We start from the raw sequence: 27,683 nt of genomic DNA, 5'->3' as shown, positions 1-27,683 counted from the left end.
AACATATTGCATCCTCAAAGTTTCGTAATTTTGGCCAATTAAGGACAATTGACGGGAAATGAAGAATTAATCGTTAGAACCAACGATTTTACCCAACAAAAAATGGGTAAAATCGAATAGAGCCATTTTTAATAGAACAATTGCAACGGACAAAAAACTCAATTCTTCTCCTTCTTCGCTCTGCCTTTCTGTAACCCCAAAATTTTTTTGCCAATCTTTAAAATTTTAACAACCGTTATACAAATTTCAAAACAAATAAATTCATTCTAAATTTTTATTTGGGATTATTTCATAAACCAAATCGCGGTCACTTTGTGTAAAGTATCACTTTCCCAAAAAAGACCAGCTCTTTATGGCTTTCCTCCATTATAAGAACAGAGTACCCATTTTTTCATAACTAAATTTATTTATCGAATAAAATAAAAATAAATCCATTTTCTAATAAAAAATCAGCTCTTTATGGCTTTTCTATATTATAAGAACAGAGTACCCATTTTTCCATAAACAAATTTATTTATCAAATAAAATAAAAATAAACCCTTTTTTTCAATAAAACACCAGCTCTTTATGACTTTCCTCCATTATAAGAACAGAGTACCCATTTTGAAGGCAAAAAGAAATTTGTTTATCGGATAAAATAAAAATAAACTCATTTTTCAATAAAACATCAACTCTTTATGACTTTTCTGCATTATAAGAAAAGAGTGCCCATTTTGTCATAAACAAGTAACTTCTTTAATTAGAAACCATCGACCCCATAGCAAAGATGATCAAATGCAGCAAGATGATTTTTTTGCAAGAAAGTTGCCAAAAGTAGCTTTGTGACTGTAGTTGCTACTTTTTTTTTTCAACCATTTATTTAGCAAGAGGTATCATTAATGTCAATATTGAGATATAGCAAAAATTTTATATGAAATAACAAACCAATTTGTCATTACAAATACAAAACGAGCAACAATATATTACAACCAATACTATCAACAGTACAAAGCACAAAGATACTCAAATCAAATCATAACATGCATCTGCCTCTCTCTTCCCTTGAAGAGTTATTCGAACTAAGTCTGCTCCTTTATCAGCTAACCCCATCACCTACAACAAGTAACACTTAACCCTGAGGATAAGTGCTTCAGTGGACATCATTAAAGGATGACAAGCATGCCATTGCTTCCAAACTATCAAAAACAAGTTAACTGCTTGAATTGTTTGTCACTCCTAGTTTATGGCCAAATTTATGTTCTAAAAAGTTTCAGCTTATATAAACAGTTCAAAAAATCAATTGCAATTCAAACTGCAGCATTCTTCATTCTAGAAATGTTAAGCTTAGATGCACACAAACTTTTAGAGGAGATGCGAAAAGTACAATAGGTGATTACACTCATGCTTCATTTTACAAATTGTCTCTACTTTAAGAAAAAGATGTGTTCTTAATTCACATTAGTTCTGCTGTCTGGTTTCATTTCCAAATCCCATTGTCGAGAACAGAGAAAAGTTGTTAACATCCAGCAAGTTTTCTTTTTTCTCCCGCAAAGTTTTATTGCTTGATAAACCCTATAAAAACCCCTATAAGTTTAAGTACCCCCAATCACACCTAGTAAACAATGCAAGTCAAGACTCAATCAAAGCAAATCCAAAATGGAACATGGCCATCTATACACAGGCATCAACCAGATTCTTCTTCGTCTTCTTCATTCCCACTTTGTTTGTTTGGCTGAGGGGGAATGGGCCCATAAGATGAATGAACTTTTAAATACGCCAAATATATAGCACACCAAGTAAAAACCTCACCAGCCAGATTCTGTAGAATCCAGCAAGAGGAAAGTTGCAGGCTTCCACAGTCTAACCATGTGATACCTGAGTAATTGATAGGATTGCAGTCAAGAAGTTCTCACGATGTAATTTCTTATAAGGATTAGAAGTCCATCAAAAACTGAAAATTACTCGAGATAGAAAGAAAAGATAACGATTCCATAATACTTACATTTCGTTCAGCCAAAAGAAGTACCAACAAAATAATGTATGGAACTATAAAATACATTGCTTGCTTGTTGATTGGACACAAACAGTTTCCTTACACCTCGGTCCTTTTACAAGAAAGCAGTCATTTTTCTTCAATCCTGTACCTTAACAAATACTATAAAATGCCATATAAAATCGGCAACTCTGCTCCAAGGAAGTTGATTCTGCAGCTAGCTAAAGAACTACAAGCCACGTCCACGCCCACCACCTGCTACCAACATTCAACCAGGGAAATCTTTCAATAAACAAACATAGGACTTGCTCTCCATATCAAGACGTATCACTGAATAAAAATGTATTACAGAAAACCATCATGGAAGCAGAAATAAATAGCACCTGTTCAACTGTTCCAGCAACATCTTTAGTGTCTATTGTAGTCATGGTTTGAACTCGTATAGGATGCTCACTACCGAGAGCCACGTTGCCAACCATCACCGTGCGAGTTTTTCTCCTGATAGTTTTGTGCACAGACTCACAATATTTTTGTCTAGGAACTACAATAAGAAATTTGTTATCAGACTTCGATGCAGGCAAGCACAATTACAGTCAACCAAACTTTCTGCTTTCCCACCATCAAGAAAACATTCAAAAGAAAATCAAATCTTGATGAGCGATTTAATTTTCATGTAGCTACCCAAAAATTTCTTAGTTCTCAAGCAAATTATTGTAGGTCCCAGCAATTAAAACCAAACAATTTACTGGGTCTGTTTAGGGATAGGGACATCTAAATTAATTAAGCAAGTAAACTGCGAATATAAATTTTCACAAAACTCCATCTTAGCATAGTCCATTTTGAAAAATTATACCTAATAGTGGACTCCCTTCTGATGCAGGCTGAAGCTCAACAATTTCCTGTCCAGGATTTGAATTTTTTATTACGGAAACCTTGGTTCGACGAAATTTAACCCTTTGAGTGTTGGAAACTCTAACAAACTCCATGCTTTTTGCAAAACCCAGTCCATTTTCCCTGCTCTTTAGACCTGTAAAAGAAGCCGGAACTGCTCCAGTCGCCATTTTATCTCCAAAGTCTGAACCTTTTCCCCTCCTAAACCATCAAAACAAAGGAACTCCATTACTTTTAGCCCAAAAATTTACCTTGCGCTCAATTAAACATGTAAAACCCATTAAATTCTGTAAAATGGTTTTTATTTGAAACTTAAAATCAAGCTTAAAACAATCAAATTCACAGAAACCTTCAACCCCACAAAAGAAGCTTGCATCAAAAATAACTTCAGCAGTAGAATTCAGCAAAGGACAACTGCTGAGAAAAAACTTACCAGAATCTGAAAAAACTGTGCTAAATAGCTAATCAAAAAAATGTATGATTTTAAGACAAAACCCCTCTTATTATGAAGCTTGATTCCGTTGGAGATGGAAGAATCAAGAGGGGGAAAAAGGACAATAAAGTTTGGTGGTTGGAGGAGTTTTGAGAGGAGGAAAAATCAGCAACGGGTTTCAGACAAATTTGGAGGCTTGGACTGTACTTATATTATTCAGTAGAGTTGGAGCCGCACTTCTTTTGGCAAGAATCAGTATTTGGAGGGAAGTTTTCCCGCACTTCTTTTGGCATTTGGCAAGAATTTTAACCGAAAAAAGTCCTTGCCCTTGCAGAGTATATGATGGATCCAATTTTTGGTGAAGTATTGTCCTTTTCCTTGCTATAAGCCTCTTAATAGCGTCAACCTTTCTACTTCTTGCTAAAGTTGTTGTCGCTAATACCCTTTTTTGTTGTAGTGAACGAAGGAAAACTATAAAGAATTGGTGTTTTATTGAAAAATATATTTATTTTTTCAACCAATAAATAAATTTATTTATGAAAAAATGGGTACTTTGTTCTTATAATAGAGGAAAACTATAAAGAGTTGGTGTTTTATTGAAAAAATGGGTTCATTTTTATTTTATTCGATAAATAATATTTTTTTAGAAAAATGGGTACTATATTCTTATAACGGAGGAAAGTCATAAAGAACTAGTTTTTTATTGAAAAAAGAGTTTATTTTTATTTTATTTGATAAACAAATTTGTTTATGGCAAAATGAATACTGTTTTCTTATAAGGGAAGAAAGCCATAAAGAGCTGATGTTTTATTGAGAAACGGGCTTATTTTTATTTTTTCGATAAATAAATTTTTTTATTTGATAAATAAATTTGTTTATGCCAAAATAGGTGCACAATTCTTATAATAGAGGAAAGGCATAAAGAGTTCAAATTTTATTGAAAAACAGATTTATTTTTATTTTATCCGATAAATAATTTTTTTTTAGGAAAAGGGGTACTTTGTTCTTATAATGGAGGAAAGCGATAAAGAATTGATTTTTTTATTGGAAAACGGGTTTATTACAATTTTATTATATATTTTACAAGGTTACTTTTCATAGTATTTTAAAATATATAAATACAAAAAATATTAAATTATACCTATAATCATTTATTATACAGGTATATTATGAGTACTTACTAACTAAGATTTATCCCCACATTTGTATAGTTTGTTGTGACAATCAGGTTTGTCCCCACATTTGTTTGAGTTTTGATTAGAATGGATATAAGCTATTCCCTCCAAACCCCAAATTTTGAATTATAACATTCAACCAAAACATGCTCAAACTCTCAGGCTCGGTCATACAAGGACAGCTAGTGTGAATATCCGTGCTACACACGGTGCTTACATTATTAAAATAAATCAAAAGATTATACCATTTTAATTTGAAAAAATTTTAAAAAATTATACCAACATAATTAAAATTTAAGATTTATCTAACAATAGTTCAAAGTATGAAAAAAAACTGTAAATGATTCAAGAATTGTGTTTTTGCAAAAGATGGATCTTAAATTAATAATAATAATTTATATTAGAAAATGAATGATTTATGGATAGAAATAAATGTAATTGCATGTTTTTTATTTTAAAATGAAATACTTACCAATATTATGCATTCGATTTGATAATCTTATATATATATGCATTATGAGAATATATATATATATATGTATATGTGTGTGTATGTGTGTGAATTAACTACCTTTGAATTAATTTTTATTAAAAAAATTATTTATTTTTAATGCCTTTATAATTTGTGAATGATTGTGAGAGTAAAATATATTATGACAATAAGATACGTTGAATTGTGAAAATTGTAATTTAAACAGGCTCCCAAATTTTGGATATTTGACTTTCGTAGTTACGAATTTCTTAAATTAACGGTTAGTTATTACTCTAAGTGATATGATAAGTGTCAGTAATAAATGTGAGATGTGAATTGGAATTTGCAGATATCATTTTACAGGGGTGGTTATTATCCGTTAGTTAAAGTTTAGGAGTTTGAATTTTATGGGGTAGTGGAAAAAACATGAGGGAAATGTGGAAAAAAATATAAGCATGATTATAGGATTTGTAGGGCCGGTTACATGATTAGTTAAGAGATAAATATTTTTTAATTATAAAAATGTAAAATTCTATTAAAATAGCATTCAGACTTTTGATAATTTTGGAAACTCCTTATCCAAAACCCCCTCAGCAATACATATAGATATAGATACTAAACGATAGTTATGATAGCGAAATAGTTTTTACTTGATATAACATATTGTTGCACTTTTAGCGATCATTTGATTTATTGTTGGACCTGTTCACCTAAATAAAATAACACCTAAAATTATGGAAGCAAGTTTCCTATCTAAAATAGTAAGTTAAGTGTAATAGATTAGTAACTTTTATACCTCAAAGGTAAATTGGAATAAATATTAAACTTAATTTTTAAATAAATAGATTACTACTTGATATCCCAAACTTACTTTTAAAAGAGTAAGTTTAGTTCAAATAACAGTAAGTTTTTATACATAAATAGTAATTCTTACTAATAACATGGCAATAAAAATGATTAAGGATCAAAATTTACCATTTTTTGGAATGCATGTACAATTTTTACATTAAAACCTTATCTCAAAGTAGTATTAGGAAGTTTATTTGAAATAATGATAAGATGTTTTTATTAATGATTAAAACTTAGATGTTTTTTTTAATGATTAAAACTTAGTACCTTAGTTAGTAAGCACTCATAATATACCTTAGTAAGTTTAATTCAAGTAATAGTAAGTTTTTATACATAAATAGTAATTATTACTGATAACATGGCAAATTTGATTAATAATCAAGATTTATTGATTTATGGGACGCATGCACTATTTTACTTTAAAACTTATCTCAAACTAGTATTAGAAAGTTTATTTGAAATAACGATAAGATGTTTTATTAATGATTAAAGTTTAGTACCTTAGTTAGTAAGTACTCATAATATACTCGTATAATACATGATTATAGGTATAATTTAAAATTTTTTGTACTTATATATTTTAAAATACTATGAAAAATAGTGTGAACTAAACCTACTCTCCAAAAAGTAAATTTCGGATATGCAGTAGTAATTTATTTTTAAAAATTTTAAGTTGCATATTTATTTCAATTTACGCTTGAACATACATCGATCGGTGCTTTCTGGATACGTCCAAACTCCAGTGAATGTCTTTAAACTAAATTCTAATCAAAGTAGTATCCAAAATGTAATGATTCAGAGTAAAATGCCCATAAAACTTAGTACAAGGACAACTAGTGTGAATATCCGTGCTATCCAAAATATTTATGTATTTTACATAAATGCAATGATTCAGAATAAAAAACCCATAAATAGATAGTATTTTGTTGATGTAATGCCCATAATCAGTGGTCCCAGGATGGCTTTGTTTAGTAATTATTACGGCTTACGCTTCCTCACAAATGTTTTATTCTTAGGCCCTTTATATTTATATTAATTTCGTGACATCCCAACACATTTTTAGCTTCTGCAGTACGCAACATTTCCAAACCCCGGTTATAGGTCACCAGACTCACCACTTACTTTTGTAGAAATATTCTCTTCTTGATCCATACATGTCAGGTTGCAACGTGCCGCCTTGTTTACCATATGTTTTACTTTCCATACCTCTTCTCTGATTACTAAACATACCGCAGCAACATCCCGCTTTTAAAAACAATAACCCAATTATTGTACCGCTGCCGCCACCTTTCTGTTTGAATTAGCTATTTTTGAGAATATTTTTTAAAAATTTTACTATAACTATATATATAAAAAACTTTTATTGTAAATATTTTTTGAATTGTTCTAAGATATTTTTTTAGGAATTTTTAAAAATATTTTAAGATATTTTTATATTTTGTAACTTTTTTAAGGTTTTTTTTTTTTTAATTTTATACCACCCACCACCACCACCCCCTCCCTCCTCGCCAATCTTTCCTCCCCCTCATCCTCCTACTCCCTCTTTCAACTCCCTTCTCCCCTCCCCTCCTTTTCCCTAACTCCAAACCCTTCTCATTCGCAGGTGGTGGTTGCGACTCTAATCGTGACCTTCTTGGTTGCTACCAAAAAGGTCGAGAGTAGAAGCCATGAGTCGTGGCTTTTGGCCGCGACCTTCTAGTCGCCATCAGATTTGGTCGTGACCAAGAAGGTTGCGGTCAGTAGAGGGGAGGGGGGATTGGGGAGCAGGGAAAGGGAAGGGAGAAGGGAGGAAGGAGAATGAGAGAGAGAGAGAGGAGGAAGAGAGGAGGAGGAGGAGGAGAGAGGAAAGAAAGATGGGGGGAGAGAGAGAAGGAGGAAGGAGGGTCGTAGGCGTGAGGGTGGTGATAGCGGTGGAGAGTGATGGATGGTGGTGTATTTTTTTATATATATTTGAAATTATTTTTGATATCTTGTATAGATATGATGTTTTTGGAGTTGCTTTTGTTTGTGTATTATTATAGCATTGTATATAAAAAATTTGTTTCTCAAAAATTGAGAAATCCAAATAGAGTTACAATAATTTCAAAAAATTTCTTAAAAATTTTAAACTACACATTTCAAAATATCTCAAAACACACAAAAAAATTCCCTTCAATTATTTCTTCTTCTTTTTTCCCTACCTTAATCCATCACCATCTCCGCCGGCGGCGCCAGCACCAACGCCTTTCTTTCTTTCTTTCTTTCTTTCCCCTTTCCCTTTCCTCCTCCCCTCTTCCTCTCTCCTCTCCTCTTCCTCCTTCCTCTCCCTCTCCCTCTCCCCTCTCCCCCGCCGATTGCTTCCCCCTCCCTTCTCCTAATACTTTGTACATCATTTTGAAGAATTATTACGAAATTGTCCCTGTCCCTATCTAGTATCCATGATCAGAGCAATTGTTAAGAAGCCCAATCTTGTGGACAGTACTTGTTCAAGTAGAAGTATTATTCATCACGATCATATTGCTTAAAAACAAAAAGAACAGACAGTTAATACTCTGCCTTAGTTTATTATGCCGAGGATCCTACTACTTATTCACCTTTGTTCCATCCGCGTGCTTGATGCATATAACTACGACAAAGGATAAGATTTAGAAGGGAGGTTGCTAGTAGTTTCAACTTTTCTGGGCATTACGAAAGCAATAGTGCAATACTAAGAAGAAGAGTGGAACCCTTTATATGAAAACCCTCCTTTTAAGAAACTTCCTGTATAATCATCTTTTCTGCGGCTTTCAAAGGAATATGCAACAACTGGGCTTCTAACTTGATGCACCCCATCATCCCATACCAAAGACCCCGAAGTTATATTCTTGGTAATATGTGCTTTAACTGTCACAATAAATGACTGCTTCTGCCCTGCAGATTCAAAGGTAAGAATAGTGGGATTCACTTGAACGCTTAGTTGAGGTGGAGCAGTAATAGTTGCCTTGTAAGTTGATCCTACATTAGCAGCATTTGTGACCATTTTGTGAAAAACCCGAGTAACATGTCCAGAAGGAGCAGAAAGAGTGAACGAAGGGTAACTCAGATCCCAGACTGATGAATTATTGTCTTGGCTGCAAGAAATACTGCTATCACCAGTGATGAGTCGCAAAGATGTGATGTTGTAAGCTTGACCACACAAGAAACTAACAAAATCTTTCTCTTCTATGTCGTATACTAAACCGGGAGTGATAGCTTTCAGGGGATTTATTTGACCAGATCCATAAGCAAATTCAGCATCAATATCCTTTCTCTGCACTTATAATTTTTGCTGTATAGCACAAAAACAATGTCACATATATCCAGCAGTATGGATAGATGGCATACTAGTAAAAGCATATTCTAACCCAATACTTACATTGGGATATCAATGGATGTAGTGCTTGTCATTTGCCAGTGGCACTTTCTTTTCATGCTAATGCAAAATATGTAGCTTCCAACTTAACAAAATTGGGAATATTCGAACACAAAATTTAGCTTTCGCCTTAGCACTCGTATTGTTGATTTACTTTTTACTTAGAAAAGGAATAAACAACAACCAAAAATATCTTTATGTTTCTTTATCATGCTTTTATCAATAGTTAATTATCATCATTCTTCTCTTTTCTGTACTAGAAAAATTTTGCTTGGAAGAGTAACAGTACAATACAATTGTAGTTAATCAAATTTCTAAGGATACTTCAGTATTAAAAAATAAGATTGGTGGAAACTTTTCAAAAAATCTTCCATGTTCTAGTAATTGATTTGAACTGTTAAACCGTCAACTTTTTTTAATCTTTACTGAGATCTTGAGCTAATAATACAATACCAGTTGTCATGAGTGCAGATTTGACAGCAGAAGGGGACCAGGCAGGATTAAAAAATTTGACATAAGCTGCTGCTCCAGTAGCATGAGGACAAGACATGGATGTCTCTGAAATTATATTGTATGGAGCTACTCTTTTATCTCCTGTGTAACTTGTTACTATGGTTGCCTCTGACCATGCTGCTAAAATTTCCACTCCAGGTGCACTCAGGTCAGATTGCATAAGGAGACATAATTCACACGATACATGTAAACCGGAAAGTGCACTAGTTTTTAATTGCACAATAGCAAAAATAGTTCATTTGTAAAATTACCTTAAGAATGTCCACAGTAATCGGATTTGGTCCCCTTGATGAAAACGAAACAATAGACGGAGCAGCTTTGTCTATAATTTCAATACTCTTGTCAATTGTCGCAGTGGGATTACTGTAAAATTAGTATGTACTTCATATTAGCATCCAATTTATGAGTCAAACTCTGGACTTTTTGATTCAGAGGTGAAGCGACTTACCAACTAGACTGTACCTTGTGGAATTAATGTAACTAAGAATTTGATTGCCATCTCTGTTGTACAGAAGAGATGCAGGTAAAGAGCAAGTGTCTCCGTAATCTAAAGGTCCCTTATCAGGCATCACAATACCAATTGCACCCGCATCAGTTGCTCTTGCACCCGCATCAGTTGCTCTCGACCAGCTATTCAGATGATAGGTGAACACAATTTTTCCAGTAACCTGATTAGTGTCGTCCAATGATCCTATCATGCAGTACGTGCTTTGATTCATGCATCACAATAATTAAACTTGGCAGCATATAGTACACGGATAAATTCCATATGAAAATTATCAGTCTAGATTTTGTGCCTCACCAAGATTCATTTCCATCATGACCAGCTGCTAGGCCATCCACACTATAAACTAATGGGTATAATGTCCCATTGAGGTCGAAAGTATTAATGGAGAATCCCTGTTTGCCAATAGATGGAACATCATTCAATTTATTCCAAATATACACTGCATATTTCACGTCAAAAACAGCCTTTTTAGGAAATGATCAGAAAGTTAATATCCAAATTGTAGAAATATTAAACCAAGTATCAATAATTAATGGCCATGTGTCTTTGTTTTATTGGTTAACTAGATAGTTGCATCGTGAGTTGGTAAAGTTGGCCACATTAGATTAGGCCCATAGTACTAGTATTAGAAGTCAGCTAGCAAGAGACCTAGTACTATGTAGCCTCTCGTCCGTCCTCTTTAAGGGATGGCTTTGTTGTTTTGTTTTCTTGCCTGAGTTTCGTTTGATTAATAGAAAACTTCATTTGCCTCAATATCGTTCTTTATTTGATTGTTCCTGTGGGTTGATGATTTATTATTTGTTTGGGTCCTACAAAGTGGTATTAAAGCTACAGTAGATTGAAATATAGCAAACCCTAACCCCAATATTATTTGTTCTGTTCAAAAACTCAAAACAAAGGCGGAGTTAATTTTTGCCAAAAACAAATTGTAACACATCTTAAGGCATGTAAATTACATCGATATATTGAATATGCACTTGTCCAAAATGCTAGTGAGGATGATAAGGCGAAAGACAACTTGGCTTTGTCACAAATTCATCGGGCAATTAATATGTCAGTTTTTGAAAAAATTGCTACGGCTGATACGACAAAGGAGGCTTGAGATATATTGGAGAAAACATACAAATGGATTGACAGGGTTCAACAAAATAATTTGATGATGTTGAAGAGGAAATTTGAACTTGTGGTGATGGAGACGTCAAAATCTATTGAGTCATATTTTTTCATTTGTCAAATGTTAAAAATGAGATGAAATTCAATCAGTATAATCTTCCTGACAGAACATTTGTTGAGAAAGTTCTCAATAGCCTACCCATGAAATTTGATCATATGGTAGTTGTAATTCAGGAAATAAAAGATTTGGAGGATTTGAGTATTAAAGATTTGCATGGGTCATTAATTCTGTATGAACAAAGAATTAATGAAAAATTGGAGGATACCCCGGAGAAGGATATAGTAGAGAAGGCGTTGTAGGTGTAGTTGAATTCGAGAGGCAATAATAAATTATTGTTAGGAAGCAAGGCGAATCCAGTCAAAGGAGCAGAGGTGGTTACAATAAAAAAAAGTGATTTTTGGTAATAATAATAGAGGTCGATAAGGTACATCAAATCCTGGACGAGGTAGAGGTAATAATTTCAATTTTAGAGGTAGTCCTGGTAGAGGCAGGGATGGTAATTTTAGCATAGGAAATAATTTTCAGAATAATTTTGGACAGAGAGTTCAATGTTATAATTGTGAAAAATTGTGCCATAGACAATTTGAATGTAGATTCGGAGAGAATGTAGACAGAAATTTTTAGGGTAATGTTATTGACAATCAGGTACAGGATAATAATAAAAAATATGATATTTTATTATTAGCCTATAATGTTGTTGATGTGGTTGATAAAAATAAATGATACTTGGATACGGGTTATAGTAACCAAATGTCTGGCAAGAAGGAATTATTTGTTGAGTTTGATGAATTTGTCCGTAGTGAAGTTAAATTTAGGAATAACATTGTTTTACCAATGATTGGTAAGGAAAAAATTCCTTTAGTCTGAAAAATGGGTCTACTGATTTTATTTTTGATGTTTTCTATGTTCTTGGGTTGCATCAAAATTTGTTGAGTATGGGCCAGTTGTCTGAGAAAAAATATGATATTCATATCAGTAATGGTATTTGTACTATTTTTTGATAAAAATATTGAAATGATTGCCAGTGTATCAATGACTTCAAATTACCTATTTCCACTGAATTTGAATAGTGCCAATTTTTCTTGTTTGAGTACAATGATAGATGACAGTAATTGGTTGTGGCATATGCGATTTGGTCATTTAAATTTTGACAGTTTAAAATTTTTGGCCAATAAAAGAATGATTGATGGATTGCCTAATACGAGAAATCCTGGTAGAGTTTGTGATATGTGCGTTTTGGAAAAACAACATAAGGATACCTTTCAGACTGCCAAATCATGGAGGGCCAGAAGACCATTAGAAATTATTCATTCAGATTTATGCACTGTGAAAGTTCCTTCTAATGGTGGTTGCAGGTATTTATTACCTTTATTGATGATTTTAGTCGAAAAGTCTGGGTGTATTTTTTGAAACAAAAATATGATGCCTGTGACACTTTAAAATTTTTAAAACTTTTGTTGAGAGGCAAAGTGGGTGTCAGATTAAAATTTTGAGAATAGATAGGGTTCAGGAATATTTGATGTGTAATGATTTTTTTGAGAAAAATGGGATACACCATCAGTTGAGTACCAGGTACACTCTCTAACAAAATGGAGTGACAGAGAGGAAGCATAAGACAGTTATGGATATAGTGAGATGTATATTGAAGGTAAAAAAATATACCAAATTTTTTTTGGATAGAGGCAGTTTCTTGTACAATTTATCTGTTAAATAAGTGTCCCACCAGAAGTGTTTTCGGAAAAACTCTTGAAGAAGTTTGGAGTGGTAGAAGACTATTTGTTGGTCATCTCAGAGTTTTTGGTTATATTGCCTATTCTCATATTCCTGATCAATTAAAAAAAAAGCTTGATGATAAGGGAGAGAAGTGTGTATTTATTGGTTATAGTGAAGTCTCTTGAGTTTACAAATTGTATAATCCTGTGACAAAAAAAGTGATAGTAAGTAGAGATGTGACTTTTGACGAAAGAGGTGTTTGGGATTGGTCTATTGAAAATCTTGAGACAGCAGAGGTGACTCTAAATTATCAACAAGAGGAGGATAATTATGATATTCAGCCATCAGTAGTTGCTTAGGGTCCATAAACTGATTTAACTGGACGTCCCCATCATCAGCGATAGATGCCAGCTCGTTTGCAAGATTATGTTCTTACACCAGATGATATTCCTTCTGACGAAAATATTGTTAATTTTGCTTCGTTTGCAGATTGTGACCCAGTTGTGCGTGAGAAAGCAGCCAGTAATGATCGTTAGGTGAAAGCAATGGAGAAAAAAATTCATGCAATAGAAAAGAATGACACATGGGAACTTACTTCTCTTCCAATTGATAAAAAGTCATTGGAGCAAAATAGGTGTACAAGACAAAATTTAAACCCAATGGAGAAGTTGATAGATACAAGGCGAGACTAGTGGTGAAAGAATACAAGCAGAAACCCGGGATTGACTATTTTGAAGTGTTTGAACTAGTTGCCAGGCTTGACACAGTTAGTATGATAATTTCTCTAACTGCTCAAAATAACTAGAGAATTTATCAAATAGATGTCAAGTCAGCTTTCTTGAATGAAGTTTTTAATGAAAATGTGTATGTGGAGCAGTCAGTAGGATTTGTCAAAAGAAGTCAGGAAAATAAGGTGTATAGATTGAAGAGAGTCTTTTATGGATTGAAACAAATCCCAAAAGCGTGGTATATAAGAATTGATTCCTATTTTCTGACTCGTGATTTTCAGAGGTGTCCATATGAGCACACTTTATATATTAAATCTTCTGTTCGTGATGATATTCTTATTATGTGCTTATACGTAGATGATTTAATTTTTACAGGAAATAATTCAGAAATGATTGCAGAGTTCAAGGAGATTATGATTAAGCAGTTTGAGATGACAAATATAGGACTCGTGTCATTTTTTTTAAGAATTGAATTCTTTCAGTCTGACAATGAAATTTTTATATCTCAAAAGAAATATGAAGGTGACATTTTAAAGAAATTCAAGATGAATATAGCAAAGCCAATTATGACACCAGTTGAAGAAAACTTGAGGTTGAGGCGGTGGTGAATATGTGAATCTCACCTACTTTAAAAGTTTGGTAGAGAGTTTGAGATATTTGACGTCTACAAGGTCAGATATCAATTTTGTTGTTGGTCTGATTAGCAGGTTCATGAAAAATTCACATCAGTCACATTTGCAGACAGCCAAGAGGATTTTGATATATATTGGAGGTACTCGCAGTGATGGCATTTTTTATTCAAAAAATGATCCCATTGAATTATTTGACTACACAGATAGTGATTTGGCAGGTGATATAATAGAGAGGAAAAGTACTTCAAATTATGCATTTCTTATTGGTTCTGGCATGTTTTCTTGGAGTTCGAAGAAGCAACAGGTGATTGCATTGTCGACAGCGGAGGCGAAATATATTGCAACAGCTAACAGTGCTATTCAAGCTTTGTGATTACGTCGCATATTTGGTGTTCTATGACACAAGCAAGTTGATCCTACGAAAACTTATTGTGACAGTAAGTCAGCAATTAAGTTGTCCAAGAATCCAGTGCTTCATGGACGTAACAAGCATATTGACATCAAATATCATTTCATACGTGAGTTGGTTCGAGAGAGGGAGATTGAAGTTAATTATTGTAGAACTGAAGAACAAGTAGCTGATATTTTTACCGAGACATTAGAGACAGAATCTTTTATTAAGTTGAAGAAAATGTTGGACATGTCCAAATTAGAGGAACTTGATTTAAGGGAAGCAATATAGAAATATTAAACCAAGCATCAATGATTAATGGTCATGTGTCTTTGTTTTATTAGTTAACTGGATAGTTGCATTGTGAGTCGGTAAAGTTGGCTACATTAGATTAGATCCATAGTACTAGTACTAGAAGTCAGCCAGCAAGAGAACCTAGTACTATGTAGCCTCTCGTCCGTCCTCTTTAAGGGGTGGCTTTGTTGTTTTGTATTCTTGTCCGAGTTTCGATAAAAAAAAATTTCCTTTTTCTCAATATCGTTCTTTATTTGATTGTTCCTGTGGGTTGATGATTTATTATTTGTTTGGGTCCTACACAAATTGGATTGTCTCCATACCACACCACATAGACTTCTTTGTTTCCCAGGTGCACCTTTGTGACAAATTTCCTGTCTATTGTACTTGCAGCAACTGTGAGAGCCCAAGGTGAGTAATTATTGAGTAATCCTGCAGTACCATTTCCCCAGTTGCCGGCTGAGGCTGATATGAGTAATGCTCCAATGGCTATAGAATCATTAAAGTAATCAATGTAAAAAGAGCTTCCAATTGATATCGATATCAACATCATCGGCTATTGCATCAAACGCTGCAAGAATATCAGCATCCCAACAACCAGCAGTCCAACACACCTTGTAAACTGCTATCTGGCAGAAAGGACTCCTCCTCTAGCTGTCCCCAATCCCAAGCCATACAAGCTTGCCCCGCTTACTACACGTCCTGCTGCAGTCGATGCAGTATGGGATCCATGACCTTCGGAATCTCTGGGTGAGGGAATATCTCCATCATCTAATGGCCTTCGATCTATATGATAGTGTTTTGCTCCAATTATTTTGCTGCAAACAAGAGAGTATTAAACATGGGATTCAACATAATATTTCTGGATTCTAAGCGCACCTTTACTTGGGCAATTATCAGTGCAATCTAGATTGGGAAATAATATCCACGAGAGCGCTTAGTTCTCTTACGTTGTGTGCACCATAAGCATATTCCTAGCAAGTAGGATTAGAATTTTCCATCTAGATCACCTAAGAAAAGACACAGGAAATAGTACACATTTACTTGTTACAAGTGAAGTTTTCTGAGCTTTCACAGGTGCCCTTCCATCTGCTTGGAGGCGGACCATATCCTGAGTCATTGAAGCTTTTAGATTCTGGCCAAATTCCACTGTCCAGCATTCCTATGATAATATCGCTTTCAAGAGTTTTTCTACTAGAATCCTGGGGAAAGCCCACGAAATCCCACGACCTTGTCGTGTGAAGCTGTTTTTTACCATTCGGAAACACAGAGTAGAGACTACACCTTCCATGTCTGAAAAATGTGTCAATGAAGTAAGAAAACAGAAAAGCCACAAAACATGAGTTTTATCAACTTTGTTTGATTAAGCATATGTTTTTCATCCACTAGTTAGTCTCTCTTTCTCTTCTTTGGTCAGCTTTGCCACAAAACCATTGAAGCTTCGCCTGTAACTGTAGAGTAGGGAATCTGATGCCCTACTGCTTTAGTATTCGTTGCATGTAACAAAAGAAGTTAGCTATAATCCAGAAAAACGTTTGTTCCTGGGGAAAAATATGTGAGTTCTGTAAAAGAAATCAGGGTTAAACCTGCCCACGGCTTTTTGCAGAATACTCTTGTGAAGAGATGTCACACACAGACCTTCCTTTGGACGATCCCCCATGTACACAATATATTCCTGATAAAAGTTACATAATTAATCAGTTTTTTTTCTTGTTTGGTTAGTTTAGACTGTTTAGTTCTGCTCATTTTTATATTATATATCAAACCATATAAAAAAAAAAAGATGAAGAAGAAGAAGAAATCCAACATTGTGTGATATATGATAGTGAGCAACGATAATCCAAAACCAAGAAACAGCGTGGGACAAAAAATAAGTAAGTATGCCTTATGATTGCCATCAGGTTCTTCTTCCATGCATCTGAAGAACAAACTAAATGCTGCAGCGAGAATAAAAGGCCATGCTCTTGAGATTGGATTGGATTTGGCCATAAAAGTTATCTTATGGTTTTTGTGTATACAAGTGAGTTCGGTGGTATTTAAGCGAGACTAGTAGTCTAGCAATCAACCGATAAGAGGCTGGCTAGCTTTCCCTTAGATTCAATGGTTGGTACCATGGTTCAAAGTCACGGTCGCGGTTGCGGTCGTGGCCTGGACCGTTCCACATCGGTCTCGGCATATCGGTCGCGGTCTTGGCGAGACGCGAATTTTGAAATATTTAATATTCTAAAAATTGTAAAAATATGATAAACAAAAATAATTAAAAAATTAGTAAAAATAATAAAAATTCGAGTTGACTCGGGATGACTCGGTGAGACTCGGCCGTTTCAACCCTTCACGGTGACGTCTCGGCGAATCACGTATCTCGGTATCGTTTCATCACGGTCTCGTCTCGGACTCGGCCGAGTCTTGTTGGTACACAGCCTAAAAGCAATTTTCATTGCTTTATATAGCCATTTGAGACCCTTAATTATTACACGAACAATCAGCTTGTCTCCTCAATAATTCAACGAGAAACATGTTTCATTTATACCATATATGTCGCAGCTGACATTGTCCCTGTTTTTTTTGAATTGCTGCCTAATGTAGCTTCAGTTAAACACTTGATGTTATCATTTCCACATTTTCATTGACAGACATTGCCATCGAAGTGAGCTCGACCAGCACGTATTTGTAAGGTCGAAGACTGGACCAAGAAGCACAGATAAATTGCTTCATCCGGACCAGAAATGGAAGTGGGAAAAGTTTGCGGGAGGGGAAATGGAAAGCCAAGTTTGGGGAGGAATAATGGTGATTAAACAAAATCGAATGCATGTGTTATAGACATGTTAACGCCTTGCGAGTTACGAGTAGGGTCTACGTTTTTTATTCAGATCCAAACCATTAAATTTAGTTAAATTCAGACTTAGACTTAGATCTTTATAGGTTTAAAAAAGTAAATCCAGACCCAGACACTCATAGATTTGGGTATCTAATGAGTATTTGTTATATTTTTTAAACATACTAAAGTAAAAATATATTAAAAATAATAGAGTTCAAAAATAATATAAATATCACCTAATTTTTATTTTCAAATAATAAAATTAATATTCAAGAAGTTGAATGCAATATTATGAATACATAAAAAGAACTATTATTGACTACTTCTATTTGTTATCAAAACTTGACGTCCAATCTTTCATTTGTTTACTTTTACTTTTTCTCCTTTTCCTAAAAAAATTTATATTAATTACAATGACAATTATGATTAGTTTGGAAAAAAAAATCATGAAATCTTACCATATTCAATCAAACAACTATAAAATATTAGATTATTTTATCAATTTACTAATATATATATATTATTTTATTATATATACATGAGTTTGCATAAGATCTAGTATGAATCTAAAATTTTGTATGAATTATAGAAAATCAGACCCTACACAGGCCTCAAATTCTCTTATAGAATCTAAGTCTGAATAGGGTTTGAAAACTCTACTCAAGTATATTGAATCCAGATTGAATTTGGTTAAAATCCAACCCATTGACATGCCTAATGTATTCATACCATCATATGTTCAATTGCATTGGCTCGTTTAGGTTAAAGGGTCGAAGAATGGATGATTGAAAATTTGGAGGGACACATTTTTTGTAAATGAAACAACTAAGATCTGAGGATGTTACAGCAACCTTCAATCGTTTTCGGTTCATTGCAAGCTGGGCATTCATTTGAAACCTCAAAGATTGAGGTTCAGTCTATTGTATTTCAGTTTGACGCAAAATGTACCTAAAATGCAAGTCGGATCTCAAGCATGCAAAATATCCTCAGAATCAGAGCGGTATTTACGAGCTTGGCTCAATTTGATACACTGCGGATCTAGCATTGCCCCAAGAAAAAAAAAAAAGAATTCCCAAAAAAAAAAAAGAGTGATGTAGAAAAAGTACCAGCAGCATGCAGAATTTACAAAAAAGAATTGCCAAAAAAAAAATCGTAAAAGAATTAGAGGTTGAAGTTAGCTATACACGAGGGATTTTAATCATTCCGCTAGCCAGAGCTGATGGAAGACCAAGAGTTTCAGTTCCAAATGTGCCTTCTGTTGACTCTAGCGCTCGAGAAGTTTGCAAAGCCAGCTCGGAGTGAAGCTGCAAGCATGTCATGGCCAGCTGAAAAATAGATAAAACAGAGGCTGAATGATTTGAAAATCTCCCACGAGAGCATATACAGCAGCAATTGAAGGAAAACACTTTTCAAGCTTTTCCCACGGATTAAAACTTAACAAGATGCAGTATATCTCAGTTTGACTTTCAAAGAACAAAATACAACGACACGACGAATAACAACTTAGCCTATTTGTGCCTACCATGCATAACATGGAAAGGAATGAAGCAAACCATAAAATGGTAGAAGATTCACACATCTCACTGCCCAACATATAAGTAAAGCATCTGGCAAAGATTCTATTAGTCTTAAAAATATTTACTTTGTTTTCTTCCATTCTTTTACGTGGGTTGTAATCTGCTAAGAATTAAGGAGTTTTAAGCCTGATGGACGGTCTGATGGCAAGGAAAAATATTTCTTATAAGAAGGGGGTGGGGCTGGTTACCACATCTTTTCATGAGTGTATCTTACTATTTTTTTTTACTTAAACATGAGCACCAATTTAAGCATACAAAAAATAACTATGACCAATCTTTGTCATTCTCTAAATACAAAGAAATGCTAACCATCTGCAAAATGTGTGCAGGGGTATCTACCACACTATAGCAATGCAAGGCAATGTACTACCAACCCTACCCCGAAGTCTATACATCATCAACACCAATGCTAACTATCTGCAAAAATTCTGGTTCAATACTATGCGGCTTTGGTTACAAGAATTCTCTTTAATTCTCTCTTTACAGCTGTCAATTGTAAGATTATACATTTAAGATCTAATTTCAAACTGACACATTCTTTTCAAGAGTATATATTTTGTCTGCTAGCTGTTTCTCACTTTAGATGCAGCGAATACCCTGAGCCTTATACCACCAGCTACTTTCCTATGACAATATAGAGACGTTTCCTAAGATATCACTAAGTCAGAAATCTAATCTAAAAGGTCCTCATAAATAATAAAGATGTCTAAATCCTGTTTCATGTGACTATCTGGAGCTGATATTGGTGGACAAGCATTTGCGTGTTTAAAGAAAGCTAGCACAAACAGTCATCACCTTAAGAATTTTGCTTACCATGTAACACTCTCTGTCTGTGTCTGATTCAGCTATATCATGAGCCCATGTGCGAATCCATTCGAGTCCTCTAGGAATTTCAGTATTTCCAGCCATTAATGCTGATGCAACATGAGTGGGATGGATGGCCACCAATATACATGAAGCCGCAAAAAGTACAGATCTTCTGACGTATGGTTCAATATGATGAGATATCTCCCTGTGTAATATAAAGAACATGATTGTCAGGTTAAAAGCATCCTCTCTTCACATAGAACAATATTTGTTTCCTTCTTCTGTATTTTCAACTAGAATGTGATAGGAATGATGCTCATCAATAGCACAACTGAGTACTATAATATAGAGCAGTAAAACAACACATAGAGATCTACTACCAGGTGACGTATATCTACCCATGAGTATATATGACATCCTCCTAACTTGCATTGTCTGGTTCAATATTACAACCAACAACGATCACAATTAAAAGCTACACGTCATTTTGGAATGTTCTTTACCTGACTCTTAACATATCCAGAAGAGGGGATGCCAAAACAGATGCTTCTGGATGCATGGCTGCAGATTTTATACAAACTCCAAGCATGAATATTAGTTTACCCAGGACAATAAAATCCCTACCAAGTAAATCAACACCATGCCTTTTCTTATCAAATCCTAACATGGCTGGCAGCATAAATGCTGCTGCATACTGGGGGAACTGATTCTGTGACTGTTCTAACTGGTTTTCATTTACAGATGACTGAAGGCTCCATCGACGTGTTTTTCCTCTCTGGATCTGACCCGGTCTAGGAGGAAGTTCTCTCTCATATGAATATGACCAATTCAATAGAGTTCCAGGTGTTGATATTTCCTTCCAAGAACTCGCTCCTGGAGGACCAATGTTTCTTGGGATGAACCATGGCTTATCTGAGACGGATGATATGAGGTTCCTTGGCTGATATTCTGGTTTTAAAAATTTCATACTCGCTAGCTCTTGTGCTGCACCAGTCATTACATCAAGAATCATAATTCGTTGGCTGACATCTACTGTAGCTGAGTATAGCAAGGTGTGTAGAGCCTCAAGAGATTCGAGTGGACAGGTCACAATCAGTGCAACTAATGCTTTTTGCCTCTTCTCTTCAGCTGATTCTTCTTCTCCTTCGACTGTGAAATCAGAACAACGAACCTGAACCAGAGTTCTAGCCAGGTCACTAGCTACATATTTAAGTTCATCAGGTGATGCTCGAACAAGCTTCTCAGCAACATTAAGTGCTCCTTCGACCTGCAGAGAAAAGAGACATAATTATAGCTCCAGAATGTCTATGGTACAACCTTCAGGTAAGGCTTCCAATAGGTAGAATTATTAACTTCATATAACAGGTATTCATAATTTGCTGAATTGAAGATGTTGTCATTGGGAGAGAAAGGACTGATAGGATAACCTCCTGTAAAGTAGTTTGGATTCTGCATAAGAAACTGCAACACACTGAAAAAAATAAGAAATCTATAGCTAGAAGCTTTACTTTGAAACTCAAAAAAACTATAATTTACATAGTATATTGCGAAATCAGCAGTGTCTTTATAACATAATTGTGCTATCAACAATGACTATAGCAATTTTAAACATATGCAAAAGTACATTAAAGGAGGCACCAAAATTGAAGCTATACATGACAAAGGATTTTAGAATGAAAACCAGATTTCTTCCTCGCCTTACAACATTAGCAAATTTAGAGGGTTCTTTTATTTAAACTTTGTCAAAGTAGAAGAAACTCACCCCATCAACATCATCAGATTTCCTTAATGCCCCAACCACATCAACCAACTGCGAGAATTTTCTTTTCAAATCCGCATCATCATCTGTTAAATCATATGGCTCTAAAGATGTGTCGCTCAAGGAATCAGAATCCTCACTTCCAAAATCATCACCCTCTCCATCAGAGATTAACTCGCCATTTAATGCAGCTGGATCAATAACCTCATCCGGATCAACTAATTTAAATTCCAACAGCTTCTGTTTCCTGCCTTTGACTTTCTTTCCCATATCAGCATCATCGACACCGTTGGCTTCCTTTGCCATGTCTAAACCTTTAACTTTGTCAGCTTCTTCATCCTTGTGATGTGATTTAGCCACTGAACTTCTATCTGACATTGTTGGCTTAAACTCCCAATCAATGGTCTCATCATGGCAGTTATCATCCAGATATAAAGGATTTTGGGGGTCAACAACTTTAGAAAATACTAAAGCAACGCTACTGGCCATTTTGCGGACCAAATGATCAGGGCTTTCCAGCCTACCTGTCACCAATCATTGAGAGATAAGAGCCAGCGAACAAGATAATTTCAATAACTAGCAAAAGGAGGAAAGATTACAGCTAACTCCTTGAAGAATTGAGTGGATAGCATCCTTTGTTGCATCTAAATCTTCCTTTGACATCTTCTCCAGGCAGAGGCCCAAAGCTGCAGTTACATCTGAAAACATTAAGGAGTCACAGGATGAAAAAAATTAAAAATAATAGCCCAAAAGATTGGAATAAAAGAACGTCAACTAATTACAACCGAAGAAAGAATAGAATAGCAAAAGTCCATGCTGAACAAGATTTTTTTTTCCATCCTTCTTAACGGCAGGAACATACTGATCCCCCCAGAGGCAAAAGCATTCCATAACCACATATATTAATGACAAGCAAGCAATTTTGACTGGCAAGTACAGATACTAAGACCAAGTATTTCATTGGACCTCTTCCCCACATAATGGATATCAAAAGAAGATATTGCACCCATTTCAAATGAGAAAACAATAAGAAAGGATACAAGCTTGTTGCTCAAGCCTAGATGATTGCACAAACTCTCGTTTGGACCACACTGAAACAAGACGCTGCATTGTCTCCACTAGGCGATGAGCATGATAAGCTTTTGTCAGCAAAGTATTATCAGGGGAACATTCAAGAATAGCAAAGTGAAGAATCCATCTCAGGCAACAGATAGGAAATACTTTCCAGAGCAAAAATTTGTCAACAAACATAGACCTGAAAAAGGAGGGAATTTAGTAAATTGTCACTGTTACCAGAGATGCTTCCACATTTATGTAATTTGTAAAGATACAGAATTGCCCTAAAGAATATACATTGTATCCTTGATATATATATATATATATATATATTTCATGTGACATGTCTTAAAGGAAGAATCAGAAAATAAATTCACAAAAACTTTTCCATGAAAGCATCTCACATTTTTGTTCCCACTAAGTTTACTAATACTGATTTAGCCATTTGAAACATCCCAATTCATTCTCATTGCAAACAAATTGACTATCACTATCTAGAAAAATCTTTAAAGGCTGGAGAAAAGGAGATGGATAAACCTAATCAAAGGTTGGTTCTCATAACTACGATGAAACAGGATCCACAAAATCCAGTAAGCTTCAATATCATTTGTATTTTGAGCTGCTAGTTGATGCAAGAGCTGCTCAGACAATCTTTCCACAGCATAAGAATCTTTAATCTCCTCTATCACTCTTGACCAAAATCTTAGACCAGGTTTTAACTCAAATGTCTTGTTAACAGACACATTAGCAGTTCCAGACAAAAAATTGCGAGCTTGACAGAGGACTCGGGGGATCAGTTCACTTAGCAGCACATCTGTGAAAAGTAAAGATTCACACCTGAGGCTTATTTTGGTGTAGCAGAGTATTATAAAGTCAGGAGGGGGAAATATCTAGCACTCCATATTTTGAAAAAATTTTACCAGCTGATCCTCTCCGACAAATTCGAGCAACTATTTCTCCAATAAAGACAATTGTATCATGTGTATAAATTTTATTGCAGCTGTCCACTCCATCAGGTAGATTCTTGTCCCATTCTTCTGCTCCAGAGAGGAGTTGGGTAGTAATACTCTTGAAAAACAAACTAAGATATCCAGGTAAGGAATACAGACAAGCAGAGGGACAAAGAGAATGAAAAGTAGCCACAGCTCATAATGATGCATGACCACAACTGATAGATCGAGAACATGAACAAAATCCAAGTTTAGTGGAGGAAAGCAAAACTACAGCAAAAAGATTCCTCTATGACCCATTTAGTTGTTAAGGCAAGAAGAGAAGAACTTGAGAACCAATTCAGTAAGCCAAATGGTAACCAACTACCAATAATAGACACCGTAAGCAACAATATGTGGTCAACTACTTATCTTTGGATCTATGGTGAGTAATCAGAGTAACTTGGCATACTGAACAGGCACTGAAGTTTTACTCACGGATGAAATTGTTTACTATTCCTCTAGTTACAAGGGCACAAATTAGATAAACTCATGAAAAACAGACAGTACCAATACTTAAAGTAATAAGGATACTGTGATGAAAGAGCACTAGAGATTCCTGGTCGAGCCTTGTCAGGAATAGAAGTAACAAGTTGTGCCAACATGGAAATAGCCTGCTTGAGCTTGTCACCAGTAAGCTCCTCACTTTCGCATTGAAAATTAAATTCTTTAACCATTTGAAAAGCACCATCATTTTCAACCAAGCAAAGTACAAGTAATCTGCCATAAATGTCAAGGAGCAATAGGTTCAGCTACTATCTCCTCATACTGGCACATCCAGGAAAAACAAGAATTATAGCATGACAGATATCTTTGTAACTCTCGTAGCATATGGTAGAGACACTCAGAGACAAGCAGCATAGCTACTTGAGTACATATACATGAATGTTTACATGTGAGTGAGTCGGCCTATGAATATATGCACGGGTCAAAACTACAAAATAATTAATGGTCTTCACATGAAATGTTCAAAAAGACTTTAGTAAAATTCCATAATTGGCACATGAACAATAACTTGAGTACATCTCTTGACTTTGTCCGCTTTTACTTTGAGTTAGGCAGTTATTGATTCTCCTAGTCTTCATACCTTTTCTCCCATGCCTTTCCATCTATTGGAAAGCTGGAGGAAGTTATCCTTTTCCCAAAGAGAGCAAATCAAACTACTTTCTTCCTAAATCAGATCTCATTAAAACTAGTGTAATAAATAGTAATATTTGTAACATCAATCTACTAATAGTTGGGGATGCATCTTTCTCACCAATTTTACTCATTATTATTTTTGTAAAGTGCTTCTAGACTTGTGTTTGTTTTTCTTCATTCTCTTCACTCATTTCTCTTGCTGATTTGGCGTATGAAGGAAACCAAAATTTGAACACAGGACATAATTGCAACAAAAGATGTCAACTTTTATTGGGAGAATGAAACAGCTAAAATTAGATAAGAAACAACATCTCAACATGTATAGATAATTTGATACTTGACAGAAAGCAACTCAAATGGCAACAACTGTGTACACTTATAGACTACAGGAATGGCCCATGTATCCATATATACCCTGAGTTTTATGTTAAAACATTTGATAGGCCTTGTGGCCCCTTTATTCATGAAACATAAACAGTATAATAATAAATGCCTTCTTAATTATGTCCAACAGCACCACTAAGAATGGAAAAAGGAAATCAGCTAATCCTTCACGAAGTGACATAGTCAACAAATTGCATAAGAATCATAAGAATCACCAAACAGACCACACAGAAGGAAAATTGAATTCCCACAAACCATTACCTTTCAGCATTTGAATAGACAGCACTAGTGTCATAACTAGTGCTTCCTCTGTTCTGCAGACAAGGAACTATAGCTTGAACAACCTCAGTCATACGGCCCTTGACAAAAAACACATCGTATACATTTTTCCTTGCGGAAATGGGAAAACAAACCAGCCAATCAGAAGCAACATCTACACATAAACACCAATTGTCATCAGAAGTCATGCACAACAGTCACCTGTTAAACAGAAAGTAAAGAAATATAACCCAAAAGCGGATATATTCTCCTTCTTTTCTGCTTGGTTCGCAAAAGCAAAACAAGTATCCAAGGTACCTTAGAAGCGTAAGTTCACACATATACACGTAACATAGCACTATATTCTTTCTTTTTACTTTCTTAGTTTCCATTTTCACTAGGGAACATTTACTGGTACTTCTGTTAGCACCGGCAACCTTTTCTCCTTTTTTTTTTTGTTTGGTTATATAGAAATCAACATTAATATTGTCTCGAACAATAAGAATGCACAATCATTGAGGCTCTTCATCCATTTGTTCTCTTAATTATAGTAAAAAAACTGGATTCCGGTAGAAACTCACAACGAAAAACAAAAAAAACAAAAATCCACACTTAAGCACGCATTAGTAAACTAAACCCAAAAAAAAAAAAAATCAAACTTTCATTGTTTTGTTTGTACCATATAGTAAAACTCGAGCAAGAGCTGGAAATGCAGCTCCTTTGTAAAAAACCTTCCACCATTCTTTTGTCTGATTTTCACTTAGTGCCTCCACGCTGCGCACCTATAGTTCGAAATTAAAAAGAACCATTAAGATCCACAATTCTGTTCTACAATTATTTTGCATGCATAATAACAGATAAATAACTAAATTTTTGAAGTACCTCATCCCTGTATTTTTCACTGATGCTACCTAATAAACAGTTTCAAAAAAAAATAAATCAGCCAAAAAAAAAGTAGTAGCAGGTATTAGTGAAAGGGATTAAGAAACACTAAATTCACCTATGAAAGACAGAGTCTCGAGGGGGAAGAGAAGGGCGGCGAGAGAATAGACGGCGGAGATGACTTGGTCGACGTGTTTGGAGCCGTTGATTGAGGCGACGACGTTTCCCACCTTCTCCAATACGGCTTTCTCCTCCACTTCTCCCATTATTCTTCTTCTTCTTCTTCGAGCTCTTCTGTTTCTGTTTCTCCAATACAAATGAACGGTTTACACTGGAGGGTCGGGTTTATCCAGATTCATCAACCCGCCCAGTTACTAGTTTCTGTAATTTATTATGAATACTTGTAAACCCCCTAATATTAGCCTCGGTAACACTTTTTACCCCAAAATATTTCTGGACAGAAATACCTTAAAATATTTCAACGAGTCAAACTCCAGTAGTACCATACCCGAGCCGGAACTCGATCACGATTAGTGCTACTTGACCTTGAGCTCAAGTATAAATTTCAGCTCGAACTTGACTCGACATAATGGAAATTAAGTTCGAATTCAACTCGTTTGAGCTTGAATAAACTGCAAGTCTTATTTAGCTCGAGATTGAGTAAGTTTTTTTTTTCTTGTTTTAATTTTTTACATTTTAGATTTATCAAATTACCATTTTGTCATCCGTCACTTTTTTTCACTGAACATTACTTCATGTGAATTTATTAAAATACGAACCAATAATAGTCATTCCATAATTAAAATATATAATATATAAATAAAATAAATACACGATTATTCTTGTCAATTACCCGAGTATTTACTACTAATGCTCAAACTCTACTCGTTCACTTATT

At 34.8% G+C, this 27,683-nt stretch overlaps 2 protein-coding genes and 1 pseudogene across 2 annotated transcripts; all 3 read right to left on the bottom strand.

Moving 5' to 3' along the window:
- Window positions 1-1,949: 1,949 nt before the first annotated feature.
- On the bottom strand, window positions 1,950-3,649 carry LOC140003921 (4-hydroxy-3-methylbut-2-en-1-yl diphosphate synthase (ferredoxin), chloroplastic-like). The gene is made up of 4 exons (XM_072047531.1): window positions 3,297-3,649; window positions 2,826-3,064; window positions 2,356-2,513; window positions 1,950-2,227 (listed from the first exon to the last, which is right to left on the bottom strand). Exons 2-4 carry the CDS (start codon window positions 3,031-3,033, stop codon window positions 2,135-2,137), a joined length of 459 nt encoding a protein of 152 aa, XP_071903632.1. The 5' UTR covers window positions 3,034-3,064; window positions 3,297-3,649; the 3' UTR covers window positions 1,950-2,134.
- A 4,805-nt stretch (window positions 3,650-8,454) lies between these two features.
- LOC113738907 (cucumisin-like) lies at window positions 8,455-16,775 on the bottom strand (annotated as a pseudogene).
- A 2,103-nt stretch (window positions 16,776-18,878) lies between these two features.
- LOC113739833 (uncharacterized) lies at window positions 18,879-27,168 on the bottom strand. The gene is made up of 13 exons (XM_027267190.2): window positions 26,904-27,168; window positions 26,786-26,814; window positions 26,583-26,685; window positions 25,907-26,078; window positions 24,656-24,841; window positions 24,053-24,213; window positions 23,670-23,946; window positions 23,117-23,331; window positions 22,676-22,774; window positions 22,080-22,600; window positions 20,821-21,584; window positions 20,324-20,522; window positions 18,879-19,258 (listed from the first exon to the last, which is right to left on the bottom strand). Exons 1-13 carry the CDS (start codon window positions 27,049-27,051, stop codon window positions 19,112-19,114), a joined length of 3,021 nt encoding a protein of 1,006 aa, XP_027122991.2. The 5' UTR covers window positions 27,052-27,168; the 3' UTR covers window positions 18,879-19,111.
- Between the last annotated feature and the right edge of the window lie 515 nt (window positions 27,169-27,683).

Source organism: Coffea arabica, chromosome 4e, assembly GCF_036785885.1.
Source record: "Coffea arabica cultivar ET-39 chromosome 4e, Coffea Arabica ET-39 HiFi, whole genome shotgun sequence".
Classification (NCBI taxonomy): domain Eukaryota; kingdom Viridiplantae; phylum Streptophyta; class Magnoliopsida; order Gentianales; family Rubiaceae; genus Coffea; species Coffea arabica.
This window is presented reverse-complemented; position numbering and strand designations above follow the sequence as displayed.